The following is a 24,408-nucleotide window of genomic DNA, read 5'->3' as shown; positions in this document are numbered from 1 at the left end:
TAACCCTAGATGTCAGTTCGCAGAACGGGGAGGATGGGTGGGTGGGTCGGTGAGGAATCTAACTAACTAATGTTTCTTACAGATACATCGTTAACGAAGGTAAGTAACTTGTTCATCTGAAAGAAACACGTTAGTTAGATTCCTCACCTTAGAATAGATACCCAAGCAATACCATCCCCGGTGGTGGGTCTGCGAACCAAGATCACACCAGAAAGTCCTGGAGGACAGAACGGCCAAAGAAGCCATCCCTCCGGACTTGGCTGTCAAGGCAATAATGCCTGGCAAACGTGTGTAGCGAAGCCCACGTTGCCGCCTGACAGATGTCCTGCAAAGGGACACCCCGTCCCAAAGCAGTGGTAGCCGCCGTGGCCCGAGTAGAATGGGCGCGCAGCCCAACAGGAGGGTCCTTTTTTACCAAGGAGTAACAAATTTTGATGCACAAAACGACCCACCGAGAGATGGTCCGTTTGTGCACAGCTTTCCCCTTCTTAGCACCCACGTATCCAATGAAAAGTTGGTCGTCCACCCGGAACTGCTTTGTGCGGTCCAGATAAAAGGAGAGCGCACGTTTTGGGTCCAGACGGTGGAGCCTCTCTTCCTCTTTGGAAGGATGCGGAGGCGGAAAGAAGGTGGGCAAGGTAACAGACTGCCCAAGATGAAACGGAGTCACCACTTTAGGAAGAAAGGAAGGACGAGGCCGAAGGACAACCTTGCCCGGATGAACAGAGAGAAAAGGAGGCTTTGATGATAAAGCCTGGAGCTCACTCACCCGTCTAGCCGAGGTGATGGCTACCAGAAAAGCAGTCTTAAGCGTCAGCAGACGAAGAGGACAATTATGAAGAGGCTCAAAGGGAGCACACATTAGAAATGTGAGAACAAGATTCAAGTCCCACTGAGGCATTACAAAAGGGACTGGAGGGAACGTGTGAGTAATGCCTTTTAGAAAGCGTGTAACTACAGGGGACTTGAAAAGAGAAGGCTGATCAGGAAGCCGCAAGAAGGCAGAGATGGCAGCAAGATAACCTTTCAGGGTGCCCAGGGCAGAGCCCTGCCGGGCCAAAGAAAGAAGAAACAGTAGAACCTCAGAAAGAGGGGCGGAAAGGGGATCCACAGCCTTTGCTGTGCACCATGCCACAAATTTGTTCCACCGGCAGGCGTATACCGTCTTTGTGGAGGGACGCCTGGCTGCCAGAATGATATCACAGACTTCAGGAGGCAAGTCAAATGGCATCAACTGCCGCCGCTCAATCTCCACGCATGGAGGTGGAGGCTGGACAGGTTCGGGTGGAGGACCGTCCCCTGCTGCTGCGACAGAAGATCCTCCCGAAGGGGCAGACGTATCGGAGGATCGGTCAACATACTGAGTAGCTCGGGATACCAGTACCTTCGTGCCCAATCCGGAGCCACCAAGATGACTTGGGCCCGGTCGTGCCTGATCTTCCTCAGCACTCTGGGCAGAAGTGGTATAGGCGAAAAAGGCGTACAACAGACCGCAACTCCACTCGTGACGAAAAGCGTCGCCGAGCGAGTGCCGCCTTGGAAATTCCAACGCGCAGAACTGCTGACATTGCGCGTTCTCTTCGGTGGCGAATAGATCTAACCAAGGCTCTCCCCACTGCTGAAAGAGACCTTGCGCCACTTCGGAGTTCAGACGCCATTCGTGATACATCATGCACCGGCGGCTGAGTTCGTCTGCTCTGGCGTTCAGAGAGCCCGCCAGATGTTGAACCACTAGGGTGACGCCCTGGTGTTCCAGCCATGTCCAGAGGCGCAGAGCCTCCTGACAAAGGGTCCACGACCCCACCCCGCCCTGTTTGTTGCAATACCACATGGCGGTGGTGTTGTCCGTGAACACCTGCACGACACTTCCCCTGACAGAGGGAAGGAAGGCTTTCAGTGCAAGTCGGATCGCTCTCAACTCCAACAGGTTGATGTGGAGACGAGACTCCGCCGGAGACCAGAACACCACTGGGTTGGCCCAAGGAGCGCCATGCACCAATAAAAGGGTTCTGCCATGTTAGGAGTGGGCAGAATGGTGCATTCTGGGCTACTCAGATGCCACACTTCACATGGAGTAATCACTAGGCAGGATGGGACTGTGTAGCCCATTTGCTAGTAGTCACCACATCCCTAAAGGGCAAGAAATGGGCATGAAAGTGGCACCTAGACCTCAGATCAAGCTTTGACTGGAGAGAGGACTGATGAAAGACTGCTCAGCTATTCTCTCGACCCAGGAAAGCAAGGCTGCATCAAAGACTGTACTGCGCCAACTGCACCTTGGGCCAACAAACAAATGGTCTGTCTCGGGGAAACGTCATCCCTGAGCCCCAGGTCGAGAAGTGGACTTAAAGAGTCAGTTGGCTGACCAGCTATTACATCCAATGGCCATTAAAGGTTAGAGGCCTGCTCCTTTGAGAGCCCAGCACCAAAAGACCTGAAGGCCGCTGACCTCCAGGTGCAGCCTGAGAGACCTAGTCACAGCCATCAAAAGTTCTACCCGAATCTGCTGACCTGGTAGAGTCATCAGAGTGCAGTTTGGTCACCCAGCACGGAAGTTTCGGCAAGTTAGAGGAAATCACTGGTCTTGCTGTAACTGGAGAACAGTAGGGGTAGTGTCTACTGGTTTTGTGCTGGACGTCACTCAAACTTCCCGGGATATCAACCTGTCAGGTCAAAGTTACCCCTCCATGTTAGTGGACCAAGGGGTGGCCCCAGGAAGACTCCCAACACTATCTCAGCATCCTCTAGCATCTTCAGTTTCCTGCATCCCTTGCATCAGGAATCACAAGAGATGATGGACGAAGAGCTGAAACCTTTGAGACACTCACCACCAGTCCCTGTTCTGGGCTGAATCCATCATTGTTTCTTTAGCTCTCTACACCACCCCAGTTCAGACCCAGACCTATGCAAATCAGTCTTGACCCTGTTCCTCATGGGAACAGTCCAGCCCGAACTGCCAAGCCACGTCTTCCTTGGACCAGAAACAAGCATCCTGGTACCGGTTTCATCATTATCAGGACTAGGCCTGGGCAAAGCACTACGCTACGCTCGCGAAGTTTGCGAAGTTCGCGCTACTTCGCACTACGCGAATTGCACGTAGCACAGTGCGAACACGCGTAGCGTAGTCTTGCGTAGTGCTGCGGTCATTTTTTGCTTGCTCGCGGTCCTCAACGTCAAGTTGGCGACCGCGAGCAAGCAAAATGACATCCCGGCGAGACTTTTTCCTTGTTCGCGATCAGCAACATCAAGTTGGCGATCGCGAACAAGGAAAATAAATCTCCCGGCGAGATTCCCAACGCGAGGAGGTCAGGTTTCTCATTGCGAGGGGTCGCGTATGCTCGCGACTGCTCGCGATGAGAAACTACCAGTTCGCGTTGAGAAAGCTGCAGCTCGAGTAAAAATCTCCTCGAGCAGCAGAAAACTACAGCTCGCACTGTGCAAGATGCCATTTTCAATGATTGCACAGTGCCGGTTGCTTGTCCGCACTGTGCAATCATTGAAAACAACATCTTGCACAGTGCGAACATGTTACTACGCAGTTCGCGAAGTGCTATGCGAAGCTCGCGTATTGCGAACTTCACTTTGCGTAGCTTCGCGAAGTGCTACTTCGCGAACTACGCCCACCCTTAATCAGGACCACTCTATTGATTCCTGTGGTGGTTCGCCACAGAGTTTGGAACTGGACTGAAGACTGCTTTCTTTGTGAGGTAACTATTCTGTTGGAACTTATTGGTCCCTGTGAGTGGCTCACTGTCTGAGTTGGTCTCCCCAAGAGTGCCTTTATAGTTGTTCTTTAAGTCACTCGACGTGCCAAACCCTAAACTGTGAGCTGAGGTTCATCACAATGATTTATTGTGCTAAGTCCACTGGCTGGAGTAAAGGTATCAAGCCTCTTGGATTCGCTGTCTGGGGGGGGAGTGATAGGAAATGTACCAACATTTAGTTTGGACATGGAGGCTTGGACCACCAAGCTCTCTGGGGTTGGGTGAGGAAGTTGGGGTACCCTGGGGCGGGGCGATGGCAGCGGGCTTTTGTCCTATTCACAGGAGCCGCTGTGCAGGGCTTGGACCAGGCCCCAAGTAGGACATCTGGGAGGGCTTCATTAAACGGTAGAAGTGGTTCAGATGGGGTGACTCCTGGTTGAAGCACCTTTGTCAAGAGGTTCGTCTTCTTGACTGCCACAAAGGGTAGCGTAAGGTCCAGGAGTTCGTTTTCTCTTCTCACTCTTTTCTGTGGCTCCTGCTTCCGTAGCCACAGAAAAGGGGGGAGACCAGGTGTCCAGGCCGCTGGCATCCGCCAAATTCTCATACCAGTTGTCCTCATTGGATTCTAGTGGCGGATATTAATAAGAGTCCAGTGGCCCTCCCCAATCTTCCCCAAATCCTAGATCACAGGCTCAGGCTCCGGCCTTAAGGGAATGGCTCCAGTCGGAGCTGGAGTCAGCCAATGACAGTCAGCCAATGACCAGCTGGCTCTCAGACGGGGTCAGGGATAAGAATGGGGGTGGTGCCGGAGATGTCGGCAAAAAGACCATCACCGGGGAAGGTTAAGTTGGCTCAACCAGCGTCGGTCCAGATCAATCTATGAACCCAAGGGGCCCAACTGGCGCCGGAGAGGGCCCCCTGGGCAGAAAACCAGTAGGGGCCCATCTCGACCCCCGCTGGGACCAAAGGCATGCCAGCAGGGACAGTCCGCCCAAATAGGAGGTGCATGGCCTTATAAAACTCATGGAGTTGGCCGGTGGTCGTTTCGCTCCAGTAAAACTCAGAGAGGCCTGGTGACAGCCGGTGAACCGCAAATCCAGGCCTTGAATGCCGATGTTTCCTTGTTTCGTCAGATAACTTCAACAGATGGGGCAAAGTCGAAAACCTCTTCGACTTCTTGCTCTTCTCTTTTTTTGTGAGACTTACCTGAATGCCCGGAAGGCTAAGACTGCGACAAAGATCCATGGCTGTGTGACCGATCCCTGGACCTTCCTCTCGACTGGGATTGAGACCATCGTGGCATCACAAGTCAAGCAGCAAGGAGCCTGTGAGACTACTCTCTCAAGGACTTGGGGTGCATAGCGTGACAATCGACACAGGTGAGACACCAGAGGCAGACAAGGTGTGGGGCTGTCACCTACATTTGCCAGTGACCAGCACCACAGGGCATAAAGCCTGCCTTCCTTGCAGATATCCCTGCTACCTCAGTAGACAATATCTCAAAAAATCCTTGATAAAAGGTCTAAAAAGGTTGGTCAAAACATAACTGGTGGTTGCTTTTCTCTGGATCTGCACTGACCCGCCCGAAAAGAAAAAAACTGACATAAGTATGCTGAGGTGGCGCCTATATAGGCACCGCGCATGGCACTTACGGCTCGGACGACACCACCTACCGGCGTGCAGGGGTACTACTCACGAAAATGTCCGTATCCAGTCTGACACCTTGGGATAATTCTAATGTTAGGAATCTGCAGTTTGAAGTCTATCAGATGCATATTTAATTTATTTCAGAAGTCAAAGATATTTCCCTTTGTGTGGACATTGATAAGGAAAAAGTTCCATAGTCTTATGACTGAGATTTGAAGTCTATCTGTGAACCTGGAGTGTGTTTAGAAGTGTGGAGTTCATTTTGGTTGGTAGTTCAGATACAACACCCCAGGTGTAGCTTTCTATTTTATGGCAGAACTCCATAGCTTTTCTAGAAATACATTTGTGGGTCTGCCAAGAGTGCCTATGATTACTTGGGTATCCATGTAGAGTAAGTGTACTTCTGGTTGGTGTACTTTTTCTTTCCATGCTCAAGCCTAGATGCCGTTATTTGAATATCTTTCACAAGGAAAAGAGTCTAAGAATATGGTGGTTAATAGTACCACACATTTGTCTTTGAGGTAGGGATAAAAGAGATCAAGAACAGTGGAAGTGATTAAAAACGAGGATGGAAGTATTGTGCCACCATCACCGGTCATCAATGCAAATGGACCACTATTGTTTTGCGTAAGAGATTCATGATTTTTATCTGAGGACGGAAGTGAGGGAGGAGGGTAAGGAGATTATGATTTATGCTTATAGTTCAAGATCAGCAGTGCACTTGAGGAATTCACATCTAAATCTAGGTTATACATGGCATAGGGAAAACAAATCAAGTCCTTTACAGTAATTTGAACTAAAAGTATATCCTATCTTATAGGAGGAACTGAAAGAATCAAACAACCAGAAAACAAAAATTGAATATTCTATCATTAAAGAAATCCTCTTTCCTATCTCCATTAACTCCAGTACACAACAAGCCAACTATTTTCACAGACATAAAGTGGGTCTTAATTTGAGGAAGAAGTACAACTTGATGTACCCATAATCTTAGGGATGATAATATTGAAACATTTGAACAACAAAAATTAGAAATTAGACGAAGAAAGATGAAGAGGTTCTGTTTTTCCACTAGATCATTTATGGGCTTAAAACCAGGTGCAGTGGGTAATTTTTGGTTCGATAAAGCAATATCAATTCAAGACTTATTTTATCTTCCATTTTTATCCATTTAGAAAGAAGTGCAAATGTCTTCTAGGAAGGCCCCAGAATGCATTAGGGAGAAAAAGAGCTCAGCTAAAAACATAATTTGTAGTAGACAGAAGATCCAGACGTCATGCTCGACTTTTGGTATCTGATGGTATTGCCAGAAAAATGCAATTAGTTTCTAGTTTCACCAATGGGTGGATGGAGGTTTGCTCTTTGACTGCCTTTTAATAATCTTAAGCTAACCTTAAACTACACATATCCTTTTAAGTATAATTCTGGTACCACCCTGGCTTAAACAGCACACTCATTTTTGGCTTGTAACTTGAAAAATGATTAACCTCCGAGTACATCATCATGTGGAGATATGTTCATTCTTAAACATTTTGCTCAATTTATTAACAATATGTACTTTAATCGAGCGAAGGAAGGTAGACTGGTATTAAACAAAAAAAAGAGATGGGTTCAAGCAAAAGAAAAAGAAGGAGCTTTATAACGAAACATTCAATCAATCTGAAACAAGTAGAAAAAGTTCTTGATTTTATAAACTATAACTTTACAAAACTAATGTTTTTAATCCATCCACCAATGCATCAAACATGGCTTATTGCGCAAAGTCTGAATAAAGAAGTGCCCACATCCTCTACATGGTGACTTTTTAATTGACCTATTCAACTGGATTACTTGTTTCAAAGTAGTGAGGCTACTTTTTCTACACTTAAATGCTTTTCCAGTACATTTTCTTGGCCTGTATAGCACACAAAGCACAGCATAACTAATAACCATTTCAGTTACCCAAAGCCAAATCTGGCATATAGTCGTCAACCTTGTCTTCATCGTCACTGACATCTTTTAGTATCTTCCTTTGATCAGATAAAGCTTTGGATGCTGCTTGTCTCCGGCAGCGAGTGCCCAGGTCATGGTCTTTAAAATCTGTGATTTTATCCAACTCTGCGGAGCAAAGGGTTACACAGTGGGTTAGTTAAACATAAAATCTCCCAACTAATAATTCTACAAAGCAAGATAATTACACATGTTCTTTTTTTTATCACCTCAGTCTTAACTATCAAGAGGTCGCTGAAAACTGATATGGTTGGGCCTGCAATCCAAATTTGAAAACTGTCAATTCTTAACTAGTCAATGTACCAATTGCATGTAAGCAAAGATCTGCAGAGACATACCCTCTTTCTGAATGTCAACTTCTTCGGGTATGTTTGATTCCAGATGGTTGCTTTTATGATACCGCAGTGCCCTACACCTGCTGCACAAAGCTGGCTGTGGCTCTGAATATTATCTGGTTGTACTGGTGAATAGTGGGTGGATATGTTGAGTGGGATGTTTTTGAGAACTGTTGCTGTGCAAGATTTTCGGAGTGTATGATTTGAATATGTGCTTGTGTGAGCTGTTTTAGTAAAGGTTAGAATCTTCTATGAAGGGGTCAGTGGAGTGTAGAAATGGGATTTTATGACAAGGAGTTCCCATACATTGCCTGGTACTCTGTTTATAAACCTTAGATCAGGACTGCAACATCTCTCCAACAGTTTGCAGTCTAAATTCAAGCAACAAGTCAAAATGTTTTTTCGTGTCAGCATATGCCACACATTCAGGCGTCTTAGCATTGATATTAACATAGATTTGCACGAACAGTACTGCTACTATGGAACTTAAATAATTAGAACTGCGAGTGTCATTTGGAGTTTGGTCACAATGCAGAACCACTGTAAATTAGCTGCTGCCCCGCCCAACCCAATCAAATCAAATTGGTGGTTCCCCCGCCTTAGTAAGAAATGAGGGGGAACTTCCAGGTATCCGATGACAGAGAAACAGAAGGCTCTGCTGGAATGAACCTTTGAGGGGCAGCCCATCTACCACAAAGTGGTTATAGTGTGAACATCAGAAGGCCCGTCCAATTTACTGGCAAGGCATGGTGGGCACCTGCAGGAAAATGTAAACAGTGTCCCAGATGTACAGGAAGAGAACTACATAGTCAGGCATGGCATTTGAGTTTGTATTTCAAAAATAAACCCCAGCTTCATTTGCGTTTGGTTCTGAAATACATCATCACATGATGAGCATGTTACCTAGATTGCATGACTGGCCGCTCAACATACATTGTTCCCAAAAGTGCTCCCGCTTTATCTGCAGGAACAATTGCTTTATTAAGAATCTACATGGTTCACCAAAGCCAATCAAGAGAAGGTAACCAGCACATTAGACTTGTAAAAAGCATGTGGAACCACCAAAGTGTGTCCTTGAATATCAAATTCAGTGGAACATGTTATATCACATGTATGACGCTTTTTGGATTTTGAGACTAAAGGAACAAACTCCAGGAATCACATTTAATGGCACAAATTTGGCACTAGCAGACACATGTCGTTTTCTCGACTCTATTGCAATAGTTTATAGTTTTCAGTCTTTGAGAAGTAGAGGCACAGAGAGGGATAAGAAACTTCTTCCTTAAACTCATCAAAACTCCTCAAGGGGCCAGAGTTCTTACCTCAACCGTGAACCGCTTCAATGATCTAATATGCATCTCCCACTCATGTTCTTCATACCATTTATTGTGTGCCGCAGAATGCTCAGTCTTTACACCAATGGAGGGTGCTTCAATATCATTTCAGTAAGTGGACCACACCCACAGCAGTAGTGTGTGGGCTATGGATTTTTTCCAATGTCTTTAGATAATGTTGCATATAACCCAGGCCTCATTATATGTTAGCATGGTCACTGATTTTGCATTGAGGTGCATGACAGAAAGTTAAAGCCAAAACAAAAGCCTGTCCATTACTAACATAAGCCTCTCAGCTTCATGCAGGCTTACAATAAAACACTTGGCCAGTTGTCACATACATTTTTGCTACTCACGTTAACACAGTACTACATATTTCACAGTAGTTTGAAACTTGTTTGCAAGTGTAAATAACCTTGAATGGTTCACGATCAGTGCAACTGAAAGGCCGGTACAGCATTTATGTGCTTCCTAACATCTGAGCGGATGAGCCGTTCACCAATCAAAGGTGCAAGTAAGAGATAAGCGCAAGTAACACCTCCTTGCTACAGACATTATAATATATGAAAAATGTCACCAGCAATTGGGGTGAAGCAAGTCAGATGGATTGTCTGTTAGAGCGATGCTTAAAGATGGGATTCTGATTTCAGGACTACTGAGTCATTAATAATTTGAGCTGTGGACATGCAAGTCTGTTAGTTTGAATAAATAAAGTTGGGAAAGAGGAGGGGAGAGTCTAAATAGTGATTTTGGAAGTTTATTTAAGTTAGATGAGACTTGTGATGACTCAAAGGAGGGATAGAGGGCAGAAGAGTCTAGAAAGGGTTATTATTGAGTCCGTAGTAGTAAAATGAGGTTTGAAGGGAGTCTAAAGGACGAATACAAAAGGGAAGAGACTAAGTAATTTTATTTTGGAGAGCATAGTAGTAGAATGAGGTTTGGGTTAAGTCAAGAAGGGATATAGCAGGGAAGAGTCTAGAAAGGGTTATGGGGTGATCATAGTAGTAGAATGAGGTTTAGGGAGAGTCAAGGAAAGATAGAGCAGGGAAGAGTCAAGAAAGGATCTTAGGGAGATCATAGTAGTAGGTTTGGGCTGAGTCAAAGAGGCGGTAGAGGATATATTGAGAGAGCTATAGGGTAAGACAGAGAAGTGCATTGGCGGGAGTTGAAGGCTTTTTTCTTTCTTTCTACAGATGGAGTAAAGTAATAAATATATAGATACTTAATTACATAGAAAGGGTATACATTTATAAGGTAAAATAATAGAGATACAAAATTGAATTGCATACAATTCTATATGTGCAAGTATGGATAGACAGAAAATCTGACCTTCAAGTGTTGCTGTAAGAAAAAGCTAATTTGTGTATGTTTATTAAAAAAAAAAATATTATATTTATTTTATTTGCATGTTTTCCTCAATATTTCAATAGGGAAGCACTTATAAATCCAATTTTTATGATCGTATTAGATATTGAGATAAATAAACAGAGACCTAATAGTGTCTAATCAAATAACTTAAATGAAACTATGCAGGGACATATATACATATATAGTAATCTATATTTTTTTATAAGTGGTATATACATTTGTTAAGCAGACCTAAAGAATATCTATGTTATTTATTTATTTATTATTTAAAACATTTATAGAGCGCGGCTGTCACCTGGCAGGTATCCTGGCGCTGGTAGCTTACTCCTGGGTTAGAAGCGATGGGAATTGATTAAGGAGGGGCGGGGGGTGGAAGGCTGGGGGAAGAGCCATGATTTTATTCGTTTCCTGAAAGGTAGGAGCTGTGGAATTTGGCGAATGTCGGCAGGCAGACTGTTCCAGAGCTTGGCGGCAGCTACTCTGAAAGATCTTCCCCCGATCCTGGCCTTCTTAAATCTGGGTACTTTCACAAGGCAGGCGGTCGCGGATCGTAGCGTTCTGGTAGGGATGTACCAAGAGAACAGATGTTGAAGAGGTCTTGGTCCTGAACCGTGTAGTGCCTTGAAGACCAAGCAAAGGGCCTTGAAGGCAATTCGTTGCTTCAAGGGAAGCCAATGCAGCTCGGCCAAGGCAGCGGTGGCCGAGGATCTCCTGGTCCATCCAAGGGCCAGTTTGGCTGCTGCCGACTGGACTCGTTGGAGTCTGTCTAACAGTATCGAAGGAGATTCAAGCAGGAGGGCGTTGCAATAGTCGAGGCGACTCAGAATAGTGCACCTGACTATCAATGCTCGGGCTGGAGGTGGTAATAATGGCAGGATTTTGCGCAGTGAGCGCATAAGGGCCGAGCAGGTGGCGACTGTTCTTGTTACCTGCGTTTCCATGCTAAGTTTGTTATTTAGCATGACGCCCAAATTGCGAACGCTGGCAACAGGTAGCGGATTGTTTGGGTTCTCCGGGGGCCAGAACTCCGCAGTCAGAAGGCGAGGGATACGGCTCGCAGGACAGAACAGAACCTCGGTTTTCGAGGAGTTGAATTGGAGGGAGTTCCGATGTAACCAGCCTGCGGTGTCTCTTAGGCAGTTGTGGAAGGCTTCCAAGGGAATGGAATCTTCGCCCTCCCAAGAGAAAAGGAGCTGGGTATCGTCCGCATAGTTTACTGTAGTCATATTATGGGATTTGATTAAAGTGACCAGTGGTTTTAAGTAAACATTGAAAAGGATCGGACTGATAGAGGAACCCTGGGGTACACCGTGAGGGACTGGGGAGAAGGCAGATTGGAAAGGAGGGAGGGATACGGCCTGTTTCCTATCTCTGAGATAAGAGTGAAACCAGAGCAGGGCCGTGCCATCAACCCCAGCCTCTCTCAGCCTCTCAAGCAGGGTCACGTGGTTGACAGTATCGAATGCGGCAGACAGGTCTAATAAGATCAAGGCCACGGCTTGGCCCCTGTCTGCACGCACTCGAAGTTCTTCCATGGCAGTAAGCACTGCTGTTTCGGTGCCATGGGCTGGACGAAATCCGAATTGGAAATCGTCCAGAACGTGATGCTGCTCGAGGTGGGTTGAGAGGCAGGTGCTGACCCAACGTTCTACCACTTTCGCCGGAAAAGGCAGAAGTGATATGGGGCGAAAGTTGGAAAGGCATTCTGGATTCAGAGTTGGTTTCTTCAGTAGCGGGGTGATGAGCGCTTGCTTCCAGGGGTTGGGAACGAGTCCACAACCGAGAGATTGATTGCAGATCCTCCGGAGTGTGTGGAATAGCTCGTTCCCGCATGCTTTCCAGGTTTTCGGGGGCAGAGGGTCAAGGGGGGATCCCGAGGTAATGCCCAGTGCCAGTTTCTCAAATTCTGCTTCAGGGATCTGGGGAAAGGCCAGGAGACTTTCCCTAGGAGGACATGCTGAACTTGGAGGATCAAGGTTAGCGGAACCAGGTCCGGGGGGGGTTGGAGTGTTATGTGATGGGGGAGTTGCCAGGTTGTTAATGATGGTCTCGATTTTGTCCGTGAAAAACTGTGCGAGATTGTCACAGAGGGTCTGAGATGAGGGAATAGATTTCTTGGCGCAGTCAGGATATATAAGGTTATCCAGAATCTGGAATATGCTTTTTGGACTGTTAGCTGCGTTAACTATAGTGGAGCAGTAGTAAGTCGATTTGCTCTCTGCAATGGCAGATTTGTAGTCACGGAGCATATTTTTCCAGAGGGTTTTATTATTGTCACAGTATCCGTGTCTCCACTTTCTCTCGGCCTGTTTACAGGCTGATTTAAGAGTTTTCAGGGAGTCATTGTACCAGGGAGCAGGTGCTCTACCTTTGGGTTTGCAGTGTTTTAATGGGGCAACAGAGTCCGTGATGGAAGTTATTCTCGTGCTGAAGGCTCTGTAGTTGTTTTCAACCGAGCTGGTAGGAGAGAAACTATCCTCCACATCAAAGACTTTGGTGGTGGCGCTGAGTTTTTCTAGGGCTTTCCAGTTTCGGTACGTAAATTCAGATAGAGAGCTATTGTTGGGCTTTCTAATTGTGGTGCTGGTAATGTAGAGTTTGATGAGTGAGTGGTCCGTCCAGCTCATAGGCAGAATGTCGCCTACTTGTGTTAGATCAGGGCTCGAGAAAATAAGGTCGAGTCGATTGCCTGCAGAGTGGGTGGGATCCTTAATCAGTTGGTGAAGCCCCACGCTGTCACAGGACAGCAAGAGGTTGTCTAGACCTGTATCTAGGCTGACGTTTGGCCAGAGATTGAAGTCTCCTAGAATAACTAGTTTGTTGTGGGAGGTTGCCATGTTTGTAAAGATAGTAAGAAGAGCTTGCTGTTGCGGGATGGAAAAAGCCCCTGGAGGTCGGTAACAGATGATCACCGTGAAGGTGACTCCTGGGTGGCAGTTTATGGCCAGAGCAAGGAGCTCAATCCCAGGCACTGGGTCTATGTCTATGGTGTTTATTTGCCATGAGGCTCGGGAGATAATGCCAACTCCGCCGCCGCGGCCTTTGGGTCTGGGGAGATGCAGGATGTTGAAGTTTAAAGGGCAGGCAGATGCTAAATCGATATCACAGTCGGCATGTGTCCAAGTCTCAGTTAGGAAAAGGACATCTAGATGGTGGGATTCTATGAGGAGATTGATTACAGTGGCATGCTTAGGTAGGGATCTGACGTTCAGCAGACCTCCTACGATTAAGCCCTTGTGGGTGAAGTCAGGTAGGGGAAAAGCTGTCTCTTAAAAGGTGAGCTTACCTTCGTGTGCAGACCCTCGTAGATTAAGCAATGCATCCCGGGTGTAACGTGGGGACTGTGGGCCGAAATGGGCATGGTTGGTGGCGCTAGTCGCGTCCTCGTCGCGGACGAGCGCAGACGAGCTTGCCTTAAGCGCGCCTTCGGCGCGCAATCGGCGTGCCCGCTGCGCTCGTCCGCTGCGCTTCCGGTATTGACACATGATTTATAGTGGCAACAAATGACGTGGGAGGGGGCGTGGCCAGCAAGAGATGGGCGTGACTGTAGTCTCCCTCGGCGTGCAATGGCGCCAAAGAAACGAGCGATTCCGTTCAGACAGCTAATATTCAGCTGCTCGGCGAGTCAAGGGTGAGTGCCAAAGTAATAATCAATGTGCAAATAAGCAGGTATTTTAAAAACAGGACACAGCAGGTTAAAATGCAGCAATAACGAGCTCCCGGCTTTTCGCCTCAGGAGTAACGCATACATTGGAGCAGCGCTAGTGCTCAGCGCGCTCTATTTATCTCTGTGGAGGGGGCGTGGCCAGCAAGAGATGGGCGTGACTGTAGTCTCCCTCGGCGTGCAATGGCGCCAAAGAAACGAGCGATTCCGTTCAGACAGCTAATATTCAGCTGCTCGGCGAGTCAAGGGTGAGTGCCAAAGTAATTATCAATGTGCAAATAAGCAGGTATTTTAAAAACAGGACACAGCAGGTTAAAATGCAGCAATAACGAGCTCCCGGCTTTTCGCCTCAGTAGTAACGCATACAATGGAGCAGCGCTAGTGCTCAGCGCGCTCTATTGATCTCTGTGGAGGGGGCGTGGCCAGCAAGAGATGGGCGTGACTGTAGTCTCCCTCGGCGTGCAATGGCGCCAAGGAAACGAGCGATTCCGTTCAGACAGCTAATATTCAGCTGCTCGGTGAGTCAAGGGTGAGTGCCAAAGTAATAATCAATGTGCAAATAAGCAGGTATTTTAAAAACAGGACACAGCAGGTTAAAATGCAGCAATAACGAGCTCCCGGCTTTTCGCCTCAGGAGTAACGCATACAATGGAGCAGCGCTAGTGCTCAGCGCGCTCTATTTATCTCTGTGGAGGGGGCGTGGCCAGCAAGAGATGGGCGTGACTGTAGTCTCCCTCGGCGTGCAATGGCGCCAAAGAAACGAGCGATTCCGTTCAGACAGCTAATATTCAGCTGCTCGGCGAGTCAAGGGTGAGTACCAAAGTAATAATCAATGTGCAAATAAGCAGGTATTTTAAAAACAGGACACGGCAGGTTAAAATGCAGCAATAACGAGCTCCCGGCTTTTCGCCTCAGGAGTAACGCCTCAGGAGTAACGCATACGCATATGCATACGCATATGTATTTTTAATTCGTAAGTAGTGTATATATTTGTACAAAGAAATGCACATATCTAGATACAAAAATATAATCAAATTATACATATTTAAATGCACAGGTATATTCTGTACATTTGTGATTGAGTGTGGTGGTCATGTAGGAATGAGCCAACTCTTGAGTGATCTTCTGAAATAAGATCATTTTCCGTGGCTCTTATGTTTGGAGGTAATGAATTCCAGTTTGACTGCTTGAACAAAGAAAGATGTACCAACCATGTTTTTTTCCTTGTGTGCTGAGGTTTTGAGGTGAGGTGCCATTCTATTTTCTTTAATTTATTTTTCATTGAGCAGGATATACATGAGAAGCAGATTTTTTTTCAAAAACTCGCAAATATAACTGTCACATGCTACAGTGCAGGAGAGAGATACAGGATATGCCATGATAGATGTAAAAAGACCACAAAGTGCTCTGGTGCTACAAATTGTACCTACCTTATTAATTCCAAAATTACACTAATAATAGCAACATACCTCTAGATTTCTGATTTCAATACATAGCCCACAGATTATTAATGTAGAAATATGACTTCTAATAGCGGCATTGCTTTATCAAAGTTGTCAGCGTAAATCTGAAATCTAAAGAGCATCAGCGCTAATATCGCAATCAAACCACTCATATTAAGAATATTTGACAACTCAATAGGCAGTAGTATAAAATTAAGTAATTCAACTCAGCTGACTTTACTTTCAGAGAGGAGTCTAAAACCTAACGTGCATCTAGCCATTCATGTTTAAAAGTCCTCAACGGTTCCATGGACAGTGCATACATATTGATTAATTCAATACAGTTGTTTTACATACTCAACAATAGCACCAACACAAACTATGGTTCAAAATTCAATGAAGGCTCCCTTTTCTATTTCTTATTACCCCAAACAGGAATAATAGGAATGGTATAACAAACCAAAAAAACAAAACACAAAGAATCAGCTATACATTTAATCAAATAGGCGCTGCCTATCTTAAATAGTAGTCAAATAGCTGGAATGCATCACTACTACAGTCCGATGAAGACAGATATCGTCAAGGGGGCACTTCAGAATCCTTCCAAACACCCCAAATTGCTAAGAACCTCGGAGGGCTCCTATTTCCCCTGCATAAGCTTCTTAAAAAAGGTTAGTACCAATTATTTTCGCATCCTATAATTTAAAATTAGGAACATTAGTTGTGTTCCAGCATTGCAGAATTAAAGAACGGGTCACTGCTATCGAGATAAAATATTGGGAGAGTTTATTAATTTTGCTCACCAGATGGGATGAGCCAAATAAAACCAGTGTAAGCTCTAGTAGTATTGTTGCTTAAAAAAACGTTAATTCATTTCGGGAAAGACCTTCTCCCAGAACCCATACAGCCTAGGACATGAAAAACAAAAAACAAAAAAAAAACATGAACCCAATCGCTTTTATTCCTTGCCATACATCGGAAACACTGATTAGGTTGCGTTGGAAACATCCTACGCAGCCTATGAGGTGTATAATACGCTAGCCACCTTGATAAGAATGACTTTATTTAAAAATGTGCTGCTCTACGTGATTTATGCCCCAGCTTGCAGAGATATGATCACTCACCGGCTGTTAGCCTACAGTCGGTTTCTTGACAGATATCTAAAAATTCTGGTATTTCTGTTTTATTGGAATATTTTTGGAGAAAATTATACCTATTCCCAACTCCCAAGAGTTTATTTCACTAAAAGATGAATTAGCAAACAGGGTTCTTCTTTCATTATTTGATTATAGTTTGTGTTTAGAAAACTCACTATTTGCCTGAAACTAAGCTGCAGCATCAAATTATCGTTGGCGAATCGTTGGGTTATTTGGTCGAATGAAATTAAATTCGAGTCATTATAAAAGTATCCACATTTATGAAACTCATTAGTTTCCCATCATGATGTTGGCTTTTATATAACCAGTCCCCAATTTCTACCATCTTGCAATCGGCTAAAAGCGTTGCATACTGGAACACCTCAGAGTCTAGCATTAGTAAAACCTTGCATCTCGACTTTTTAGGAAGTTTTTTCGTCTTCAAAAACACTAGTAACTTAATTATGCTTTGTTTGATCATAAGATTTATTAGAAAGCCATCGAAAGCCATAGATGCCTTCAAAAGCTGAATAATGTTGTGCAAAAAAAGCGGCCTGATAATACGTCAAGAGATGCGGAAATGCCAACCCGCATTGAACTTTACCTAATTGCAAAATTGTCATCTTCACAGTGAGAAGCTGGCTTGGTATATGATGTCCACTAATGTAAGTGGGCACCTTGCAACAGTCCAGACAACACTTATGGTGATTTAGGAGGTCTCACACAACCTCAGAAAACTATACAAGTGGTAGCTGTGGAGAGCAGCCTTCAGGATTAGTCTTGAAGGAGTGTAAAGCAGCTTGTTTTACCAGAATGCAATCTATAGTATAGATTAAATGAAAAAGAACCACACAAAGTATTTATAAAAATATGTATTTATTATATAACACTATCTAGTAAGTTACAGTATCTTCCACACGGAGACAGACAGAAAGTACACAATAGCTTAGCAAAGAAATCACAGTAAATAGCACTAATACTCAGTGAGCCCCGGGGGGACCAAACCATATACTAAGAAAGTGGTATAAGAACCACGACTCGAGTCAGGACAATGGCGAGAGGACGTAGAATTGCTGGGGACCCACAGAACCACCCAAGGTAAGTAGATAGGGACCGCACAGAGATCGTGTGCAGTGTGTGAATACGGCTGCGTACTCCGTAAAAGCCTATGTGCAAGACGCAGTTGGATTTTTAAAGATTAGGGACCCATCCCAGTTGACCCTGAAGAAACCCTGTGGAAGACAGAAGGTTGGAGAGCCACCCCACCCATGCATACTGTGGTACCCAAGTTACCTATCCCAGGGAAGCTGGGTGCATAGGTGTGAAGTGGTGCCAGAAACCGTTGTCAAACCGAATGGATGACTTCAGGAAAGGGCCGCTGCTGGAAGAGGAGAAGATGTCAGGAGGAATCCAAACATGGATTCTTGAAGAGGAGTACCTGAAAGCAGAGGGGACAGAGTCTATGCCACTCGGGAGTGACCAGGAGCCCTGGAAGACCAATGCCCTCCGATGTCGGGTGCTTTAGGAAAGAGGACGATGACATTGACTTATTTAGCTGTGAGGACCAGGCGACGCTCCGAACGACCAAGACCTGGATATGAGCTGTCCCACGAAAGATGTCGAGTGCTGAGGGGGTCGGTGTCTAGCGGAAGCACCAACAAGCCTTGGCAAATGCAACAACGCAGGAAGTCGAGGAGGTGCATGGTTGGGACCAGCAAGGTCCAGGAGACTCACAAGAAGTAGGGAGTCAGGGCAGGCCCCAAGCAATCAGGGGAGACCAAGGAAAACAAAGGTGACCCTCAAATGGACCCACAGGCCGGAGGCACAGGAGTCACAAGAGGACCTCAAGCAGCTCACCAAAAGATGCAGGCCACAATGCATACAATGTGGTGTGGCTGAAAATTCTGGTTACTGGAGGTGCTCGAGGTTGGGGCTACTTGGAGCCCGAAAATCTTGTTGCAAAGACAACAACAAGCCTTTACAACTGTAAAGTGGACGTGGTATTCAGGGGTTCGGTTATTGCAACCCCTACAAGGATTACTGGCCTCAAACTTGGTGAGAGGGTAGAGCAGGCCTCGGGAGCTGTGGAGAACCACCACCTGTGATGCAGAGCCCACGGAGTCTCTGCATCACAGGTGCAAGATCTGCAGACCGGTCGACTTAGTTGCGGTGCCTGCAAATGCAGGGGAGTGACTCCTTCACTCCAAGGGAGATAACTTTGATGCTTTACAGGCCTTGGAAGGTTCCTGCATGATGCACAGGCACAGACGATGCAGCAGACTGGAAGGGAGAAAAAGTCAGGCCCAAACGAAATCCAGCGAAGTCCATAGTGCCCAGATGGTAGAAGTGCAGTGGTCTCTAGTGATGCTGAAAAGGCGTTTGAGCGGGTACACTGGCCTTACCTCTTTGATACGTTGAGGGTTTCTGGCATTGGTGAGAGATATAGGAGATTGATCCGGAGTATATACAACGCACCCCAGGCTCCGGTCAGGGTTAATGGAGCTCTGTCCCGCCCATTCTCGACTTGCTGGGGCACCAGTCACGGGTGCCCGATGTCACCGCTTTTATTTGATATAGATAGATAGATAGATAGATAGATAGATAGATATATATTCATGCAGCGCTGACCACCATTTGATAGGTCTTTATGCCGATTAAATCATCCTGTCCGTTGCAGAGCCCTCAACCTCACTCCCAGCCTTAGTTACCGAGCTTCGGGAATCTGGTATGATATCCAGGTTCAGGGCTAATATGCAGAATTCACAAATCTTAAATCTTTCGGTTACACCAAAAAACAAGTCTGTTTTCCGGTCGCAGTTCCTTTTTAATGGGCTACAGATGCCATTTCATACCTAGGCATCTCTTTAATTCGAACCATACCCAAGACATCAGCCATAAATTATGCAATTCTTGTTACTCAAATTTGTAAGGATCTGTCGGCCTGGAGTTGCTGCCTTCTTTCCTGGATGGGGCATGTGGCAGGAGTTAAGATGACCATTTTCCCCGCATTCTATATATCTTCCAAACTCTGCCCCTGACCCCTTTGCCCATTATTATACGCTCTCTTCATCTGGACATCAATACATTTAGATGGGGTGGGAAGAAGCACCGCTTTCATTAATATATAATTTACCGCACAAAACAGGAGGGGGGATTTAAAGTGTCCCAGTTGCTTCGCTATTACCAGGCTGCCTAACTACGTTTTTTGGTAGAGTGGAATCAACAACTCTCTGAAAAGCTTTGGGTCTTTATGGATCAAGCGGTGGCTGTTCACAGATATCGAAGGAGGCTTGGCTTCCCCACAAGCACAGGGCCTGGGGCCTTTATTCCTCGCCGGTAACAAACGCAGTGCTCAGGGTTTGGAACGCGTTGCGTTCAAGTCTGGTCTGACCAACTTCGCCGATGGCTCCTCTCTTCACTTACCCCGATTTAGCTCCAGGAATATCTCAGGGTCAATTTTGCTGATGGATTGACGAGGTTTGCAAACTAAAGGGATGCCTTTTCGACATACCCGGACCTATCCCTTTTGACAAACTCAAATCAGACTACACCCCGACTGACTACGATCATTTCTCCTATCTACAATTACATCACTGGGTGATGGGCTCTGAGATGCAACAGGGTGCAGGTCGACCAATGACCTCTTTTGGAAAGTGGTTGTTCCTCAAGATGGATGATAGGTGTCTAATATCTAGAATTTACGCCTTGCTAGTGGGTGGGGGGCCCCAGACAAAGTCCCAGGGACAGCTGAGGGGAAGGCCAAGATAGGTAGACCAGTCTCCACTAAAGATTGAGACGATATATTTTACAGGGTACATCACACAGCTCATACAATGGGCTGCACTGAAATCGCTTACAAAATTGCTTCATATTGGTATTTCACCCAGATGAAGACTCAGTAAATGGAGTGCAGTGCACTCCAGAGATTGCTGGCGGGGCTGTGGGAATGCTGGGACCCTGCTTCCTCTCCTGTGGCATTGCCTCAAGCTCACTAGGTATTGGGATCAAGTCTCAGACAATATTCATTCTGTTACACATTCATTTAGAAGGCATCGGGGTCAAGCAGGGATTGAGATCTATAGGTGGAACAACTATTCCTGGTCCCCTTTAATGTCTCCTTCCTTGAACATTGCAGTGATAGAGGAATTTTATTCTGCCATAACTAAATGGTGGAAGGGGACATTATGTGGGGGAGCAGTCATATTCTCTTTGTGAATTGGAAAACTAAGGATCTGATTTAAAAGGTATACAGAAACTACAAATCAAAGGAGATCTCACACTGAGTAATGACGCATTTAGGAATTCACTGGATACCAGTGTCGTGAACCGGTAACTAGAAGAACTACTTCCGCTTCCAGCACTAAGCAGGTTATTCAAATACTGATTCCGGTGATCGGGCTGCTGTATGCTTTGGATCATAATGACATGCCGTTTTATGTTTGGAGAATTGGTTAAGCTCGGAGGACAGAGCAATGTGAAAGCTGCATTTATTTGTTTTCTGGATAACACCGGATTTGTAGGAATTACATTGGCTTGCTAATCAATGGAAGTTCTGGATTACATTTACCTGGAACTGTGTCAAGGCATGACGACACTTGTTCACAGTCGGTTCATTGCGATCTTGAGTTTCAATAGAGAGGGAGAGAAACTGGAATTTCTGAGATAATGTCACGATTATAGAGAAAACAAATCGCTGATAATTGATATCTTCACATTTTGGAATAAGGACTACTTAGGAGGTCTAATTCTAAGTCAGGACTGGAGGCGAGGATTATGCCTTCTTTCTTCACTTTGACATAGCAGCGTTGAAAGAAACTAATAAAGACTACGTTTCCCATGAACCATAGGGAAAAAAGTAGTCAATAACAATATGTTAAACATCCAATCAAAAGAGAGTCAACGTCCAATCAGGGCATCCCAGGATCCATATAGTCCTTTGTTAGTGTCCTGTCCTCCTCATTCTTCGCTGCTGCGCAGCCAGATAAGTTCTCCTCAGTTGCCTTACTGTTTTGGGGGCTTTTATTCTGGTTGTATGACATGTTTATGAGCGCGTTTGTTTTCATGTGTGCGCAGCACCACTTCCTGACGCGGGTGCCGTGAATACATTAGCGGTGATTTCGCTCGTAATTTAAATAATGTAACTATTTTTTTCAGGTATGCTGTTTTGTTGTGTGTCGCGCTTCAATTGTGAGAATTTCGCCGCGGGAGCGGGTTTCCCGCTCCTACGCGGAATTTGGCTGGTTTTTGGCTTGGCTCCAGACCTCCCGCCGCCTGGGGGCACGGGAGGCAGTGGCAAGCGCGACGCGTCTGGGGGTTTTCTAACCGACGTCCCAGAGACGCGCGCGCTTGTTTTCAGTCAGGGAGCCCTGGTGCTGAGATCCGAACGCCGATTACTGTCTGTACTCGGCAGGAAAGCCCATAAATCTTGCTTGCTGTCTATTTTCATCTTTACGCTCGTTTCCCCAAATGAGCTCGCACGGGATTCGAGTCAAGTATTGGCATAATTGTGTTGACGCCTCGCTGAGAGGTCCTGTACCGGCCATTAAGCTTTTGCATAAAGGGGACATATCCAGCCCAGATTTTGTTTTCAATCTTTATTTAAATACTGTATAACCAGCAATTGTCCCCATAGGGCTAGAAGCCCTGCAAAATTGTGGTTCCTGCCACGCAAAAAATTTAGCTGACACCCAGCTCTTCTTGAGGCCTACAGTTACCGGCCCGGTGTTCTCACCTTTTTCATACACTGTTACAGTAATAAGTACCCTGATTCTTCCTCACTCTCACAATAGAGTATTATGAAGATTACCAGGATGAGGAAGAGGATCCCCTGGCTGACATGACTTGGGGTGAGGCTTTCTATGAGGCTGTAGACAACTCTATCTATAGGGCAGTGGACCAAGCTATTTCTCCTCTAGAGGACAGACTTGCGCGTAAAATAGAGCAGGCGTTCCTGCGCCTGGAGTGTAGAGGATCATAAGGATGTTCGCAGTATGTCACTTTTTTAGTCTTTTTTCCATGAGTTGTGAGGTCGAAGGTAGGGTCATCCTGACCAGAGGGGAGAGGTCTTTTGGAAGACAGTACTTCTATGAAGGTGGATAGCATGCAGGATCACATTTCCTTCTGTAAGAATTGTTTAAACGAATCATTATCATGGAGAGGTGAGCTAGCAGTAGCATCATCCGAGTCAAGATCTGACATTATAAAAAACGTAGTTAAGAAAAATATAAATAAAGATTTAATATTATTTATGAATAGATTAGTGGATTATTAAGTTCTCTCCCTTTTATATAAAGATGGCAAAGGTAACATGTAATTTGGGTAACCTGAAAGATCAGGTAGGAGTGGGGAGGTATAAAATTCGATTGGAGTAGGAAGTATTGATTTATAAAAATATTTATAGGAGATTTATAAGCTTATTAGGTTTTTTTTATGAAGAAAATTGTTGAAACGCGATCCCTGGCAGCAGCTGATCGAGCGGAGTAACTGAAGCGCTCGCTCGAGATCAGCTGTTGCCAGGGAGCCGTCATATTCAGAGGAAAGAGCCTGGGGGAAAGGCTTGCGAACGTGCACCGTTTCCAAGGTGCTTTCCTCTAAGTTATGACGTGCTCGCTCCGATTAATGCGAGCACGTCAGGAAAGCCCAAAAAATACGAACGCGTCGAGATTCGGTGAGAGATGAGAGGAATAGCGAAAACAAGTTATTTATCCTGGTATTGTTAGAATGCAAGGTACAAATATTGTAAGAAGGCACGAAAATTAAAGGTTCGACGACCTTAATAGGAAGTCGATAGGGAGGGGGGGTTAAGGGAAGGGGGGTGTGAGCCCAAAGTCGTTAATGGCAAGACGGCAATGCTGTTGGAAAAGGCAGTGGTTAGAAGAAATTGTGCAACGTTAAATACCATGAAAAACAGCTTAAACACCATAAAATCGGTAAAGTAATCTAAATCTTAATAGTAATCCCTCCTTTTTTTAATTTTTTTTTTATGTTAAATGAATAACTAGGACAATGTAACATAGGAAGAATAAATGTTACTTATCTGCCTGTGAGCCGCATTTAAAAGAGGCAGTCTGTTTGTGTCTCATGCCATTTGTATCCTGGTCACTACATTCTGGAAGGAGAGGAAACTGCTCTATGGGGAAACCTGTGAGATATTAATAATTGATCCACACAACCTCTTAAACTTAAGGTTCTCTTTTTGTACTCCAACAAACACTTCACCACACATAAACCTTCGTTCTGGGGAAAGAAAGGATAGAAGACAGAAGACATAGTTTTAGTTCGTCTTTTAAGGAAAAAACAAACTCCCTCAGGTTGATAAGCCCTTGAAGAGATATCCAAGGCTCTAACATCCGACGCACGTCTGAAGGAAACAAGGCAAAGTAAAACAGTGAGTTTATAGGACAGTTTCCTAAGTGAGAGGGTGGAGTTCTCATCCCAATCGGCAATTAATCGAAGGACATCCCTTACATCCCATAGTTTAGAATATTTGGGTAAAGGTGGATTTAAAACGCGCATGATTCTCATAAGTTTTTTAGTTAGCAAGTTCTGACCTACTGAGGTACCATCTATCAAGCAGTGACCTGCTGCGATGGCCGATCTATAGACATTAACGGTTCGATAAGCCAGACCTGAGGCAAAGATTTCAGCCAAAAAATTGAGAACTTGAACTATATCAGTTGAAATGGGATCGTAATTTCGTCGAAGGCACCAACAAACCCATTTACGCCAAGCCAATCTATAGGCTTTCCTTGTTCCAGGTGCCCAGGATTCAGACATGAGTCTGAAAGCG

At 45.4% G+C, this 24,408-nt stretch overlaps 1 protein-coding gene across 1 annotated transcript in view; it reads right to left on the bottom strand.

Moving 5' to 3' along the window:
* Positions 1–24,408, bottom strand: part of RAD51AP1 (RAD51 associated protein 1) — a 361,837-nt gene that overhangs the window by 106,277 nt on the left and 231,152 nt on the right. The window contains exon 8 of the mRNA XM_085652597.1: positions 7,293–7,448. Within this exon, the coding sequence (XP_085508723.1) occupies positions 7,293–7,448 (156 nt within the window). The remainder of the gene's footprint in view (positions 1–7,292; positions 7,449–24,408) is intronic.

The sequence above is a fragment of the Triturus cristatus genome, chromosome 4_1, assembly GCF_964204655.1.
Source record: "Triturus cristatus chromosome 4_1, aTriCri1.1, whole genome shotgun sequence".
Taxonomy (NCBI): Eukaryota; Metazoa; Chordata; class Amphibia; order Caudata; family Salamandridae; genus Triturus; species Triturus cristatus.
This window is presented reverse-complemented; position numbering and strand designations above follow the sequence as displayed.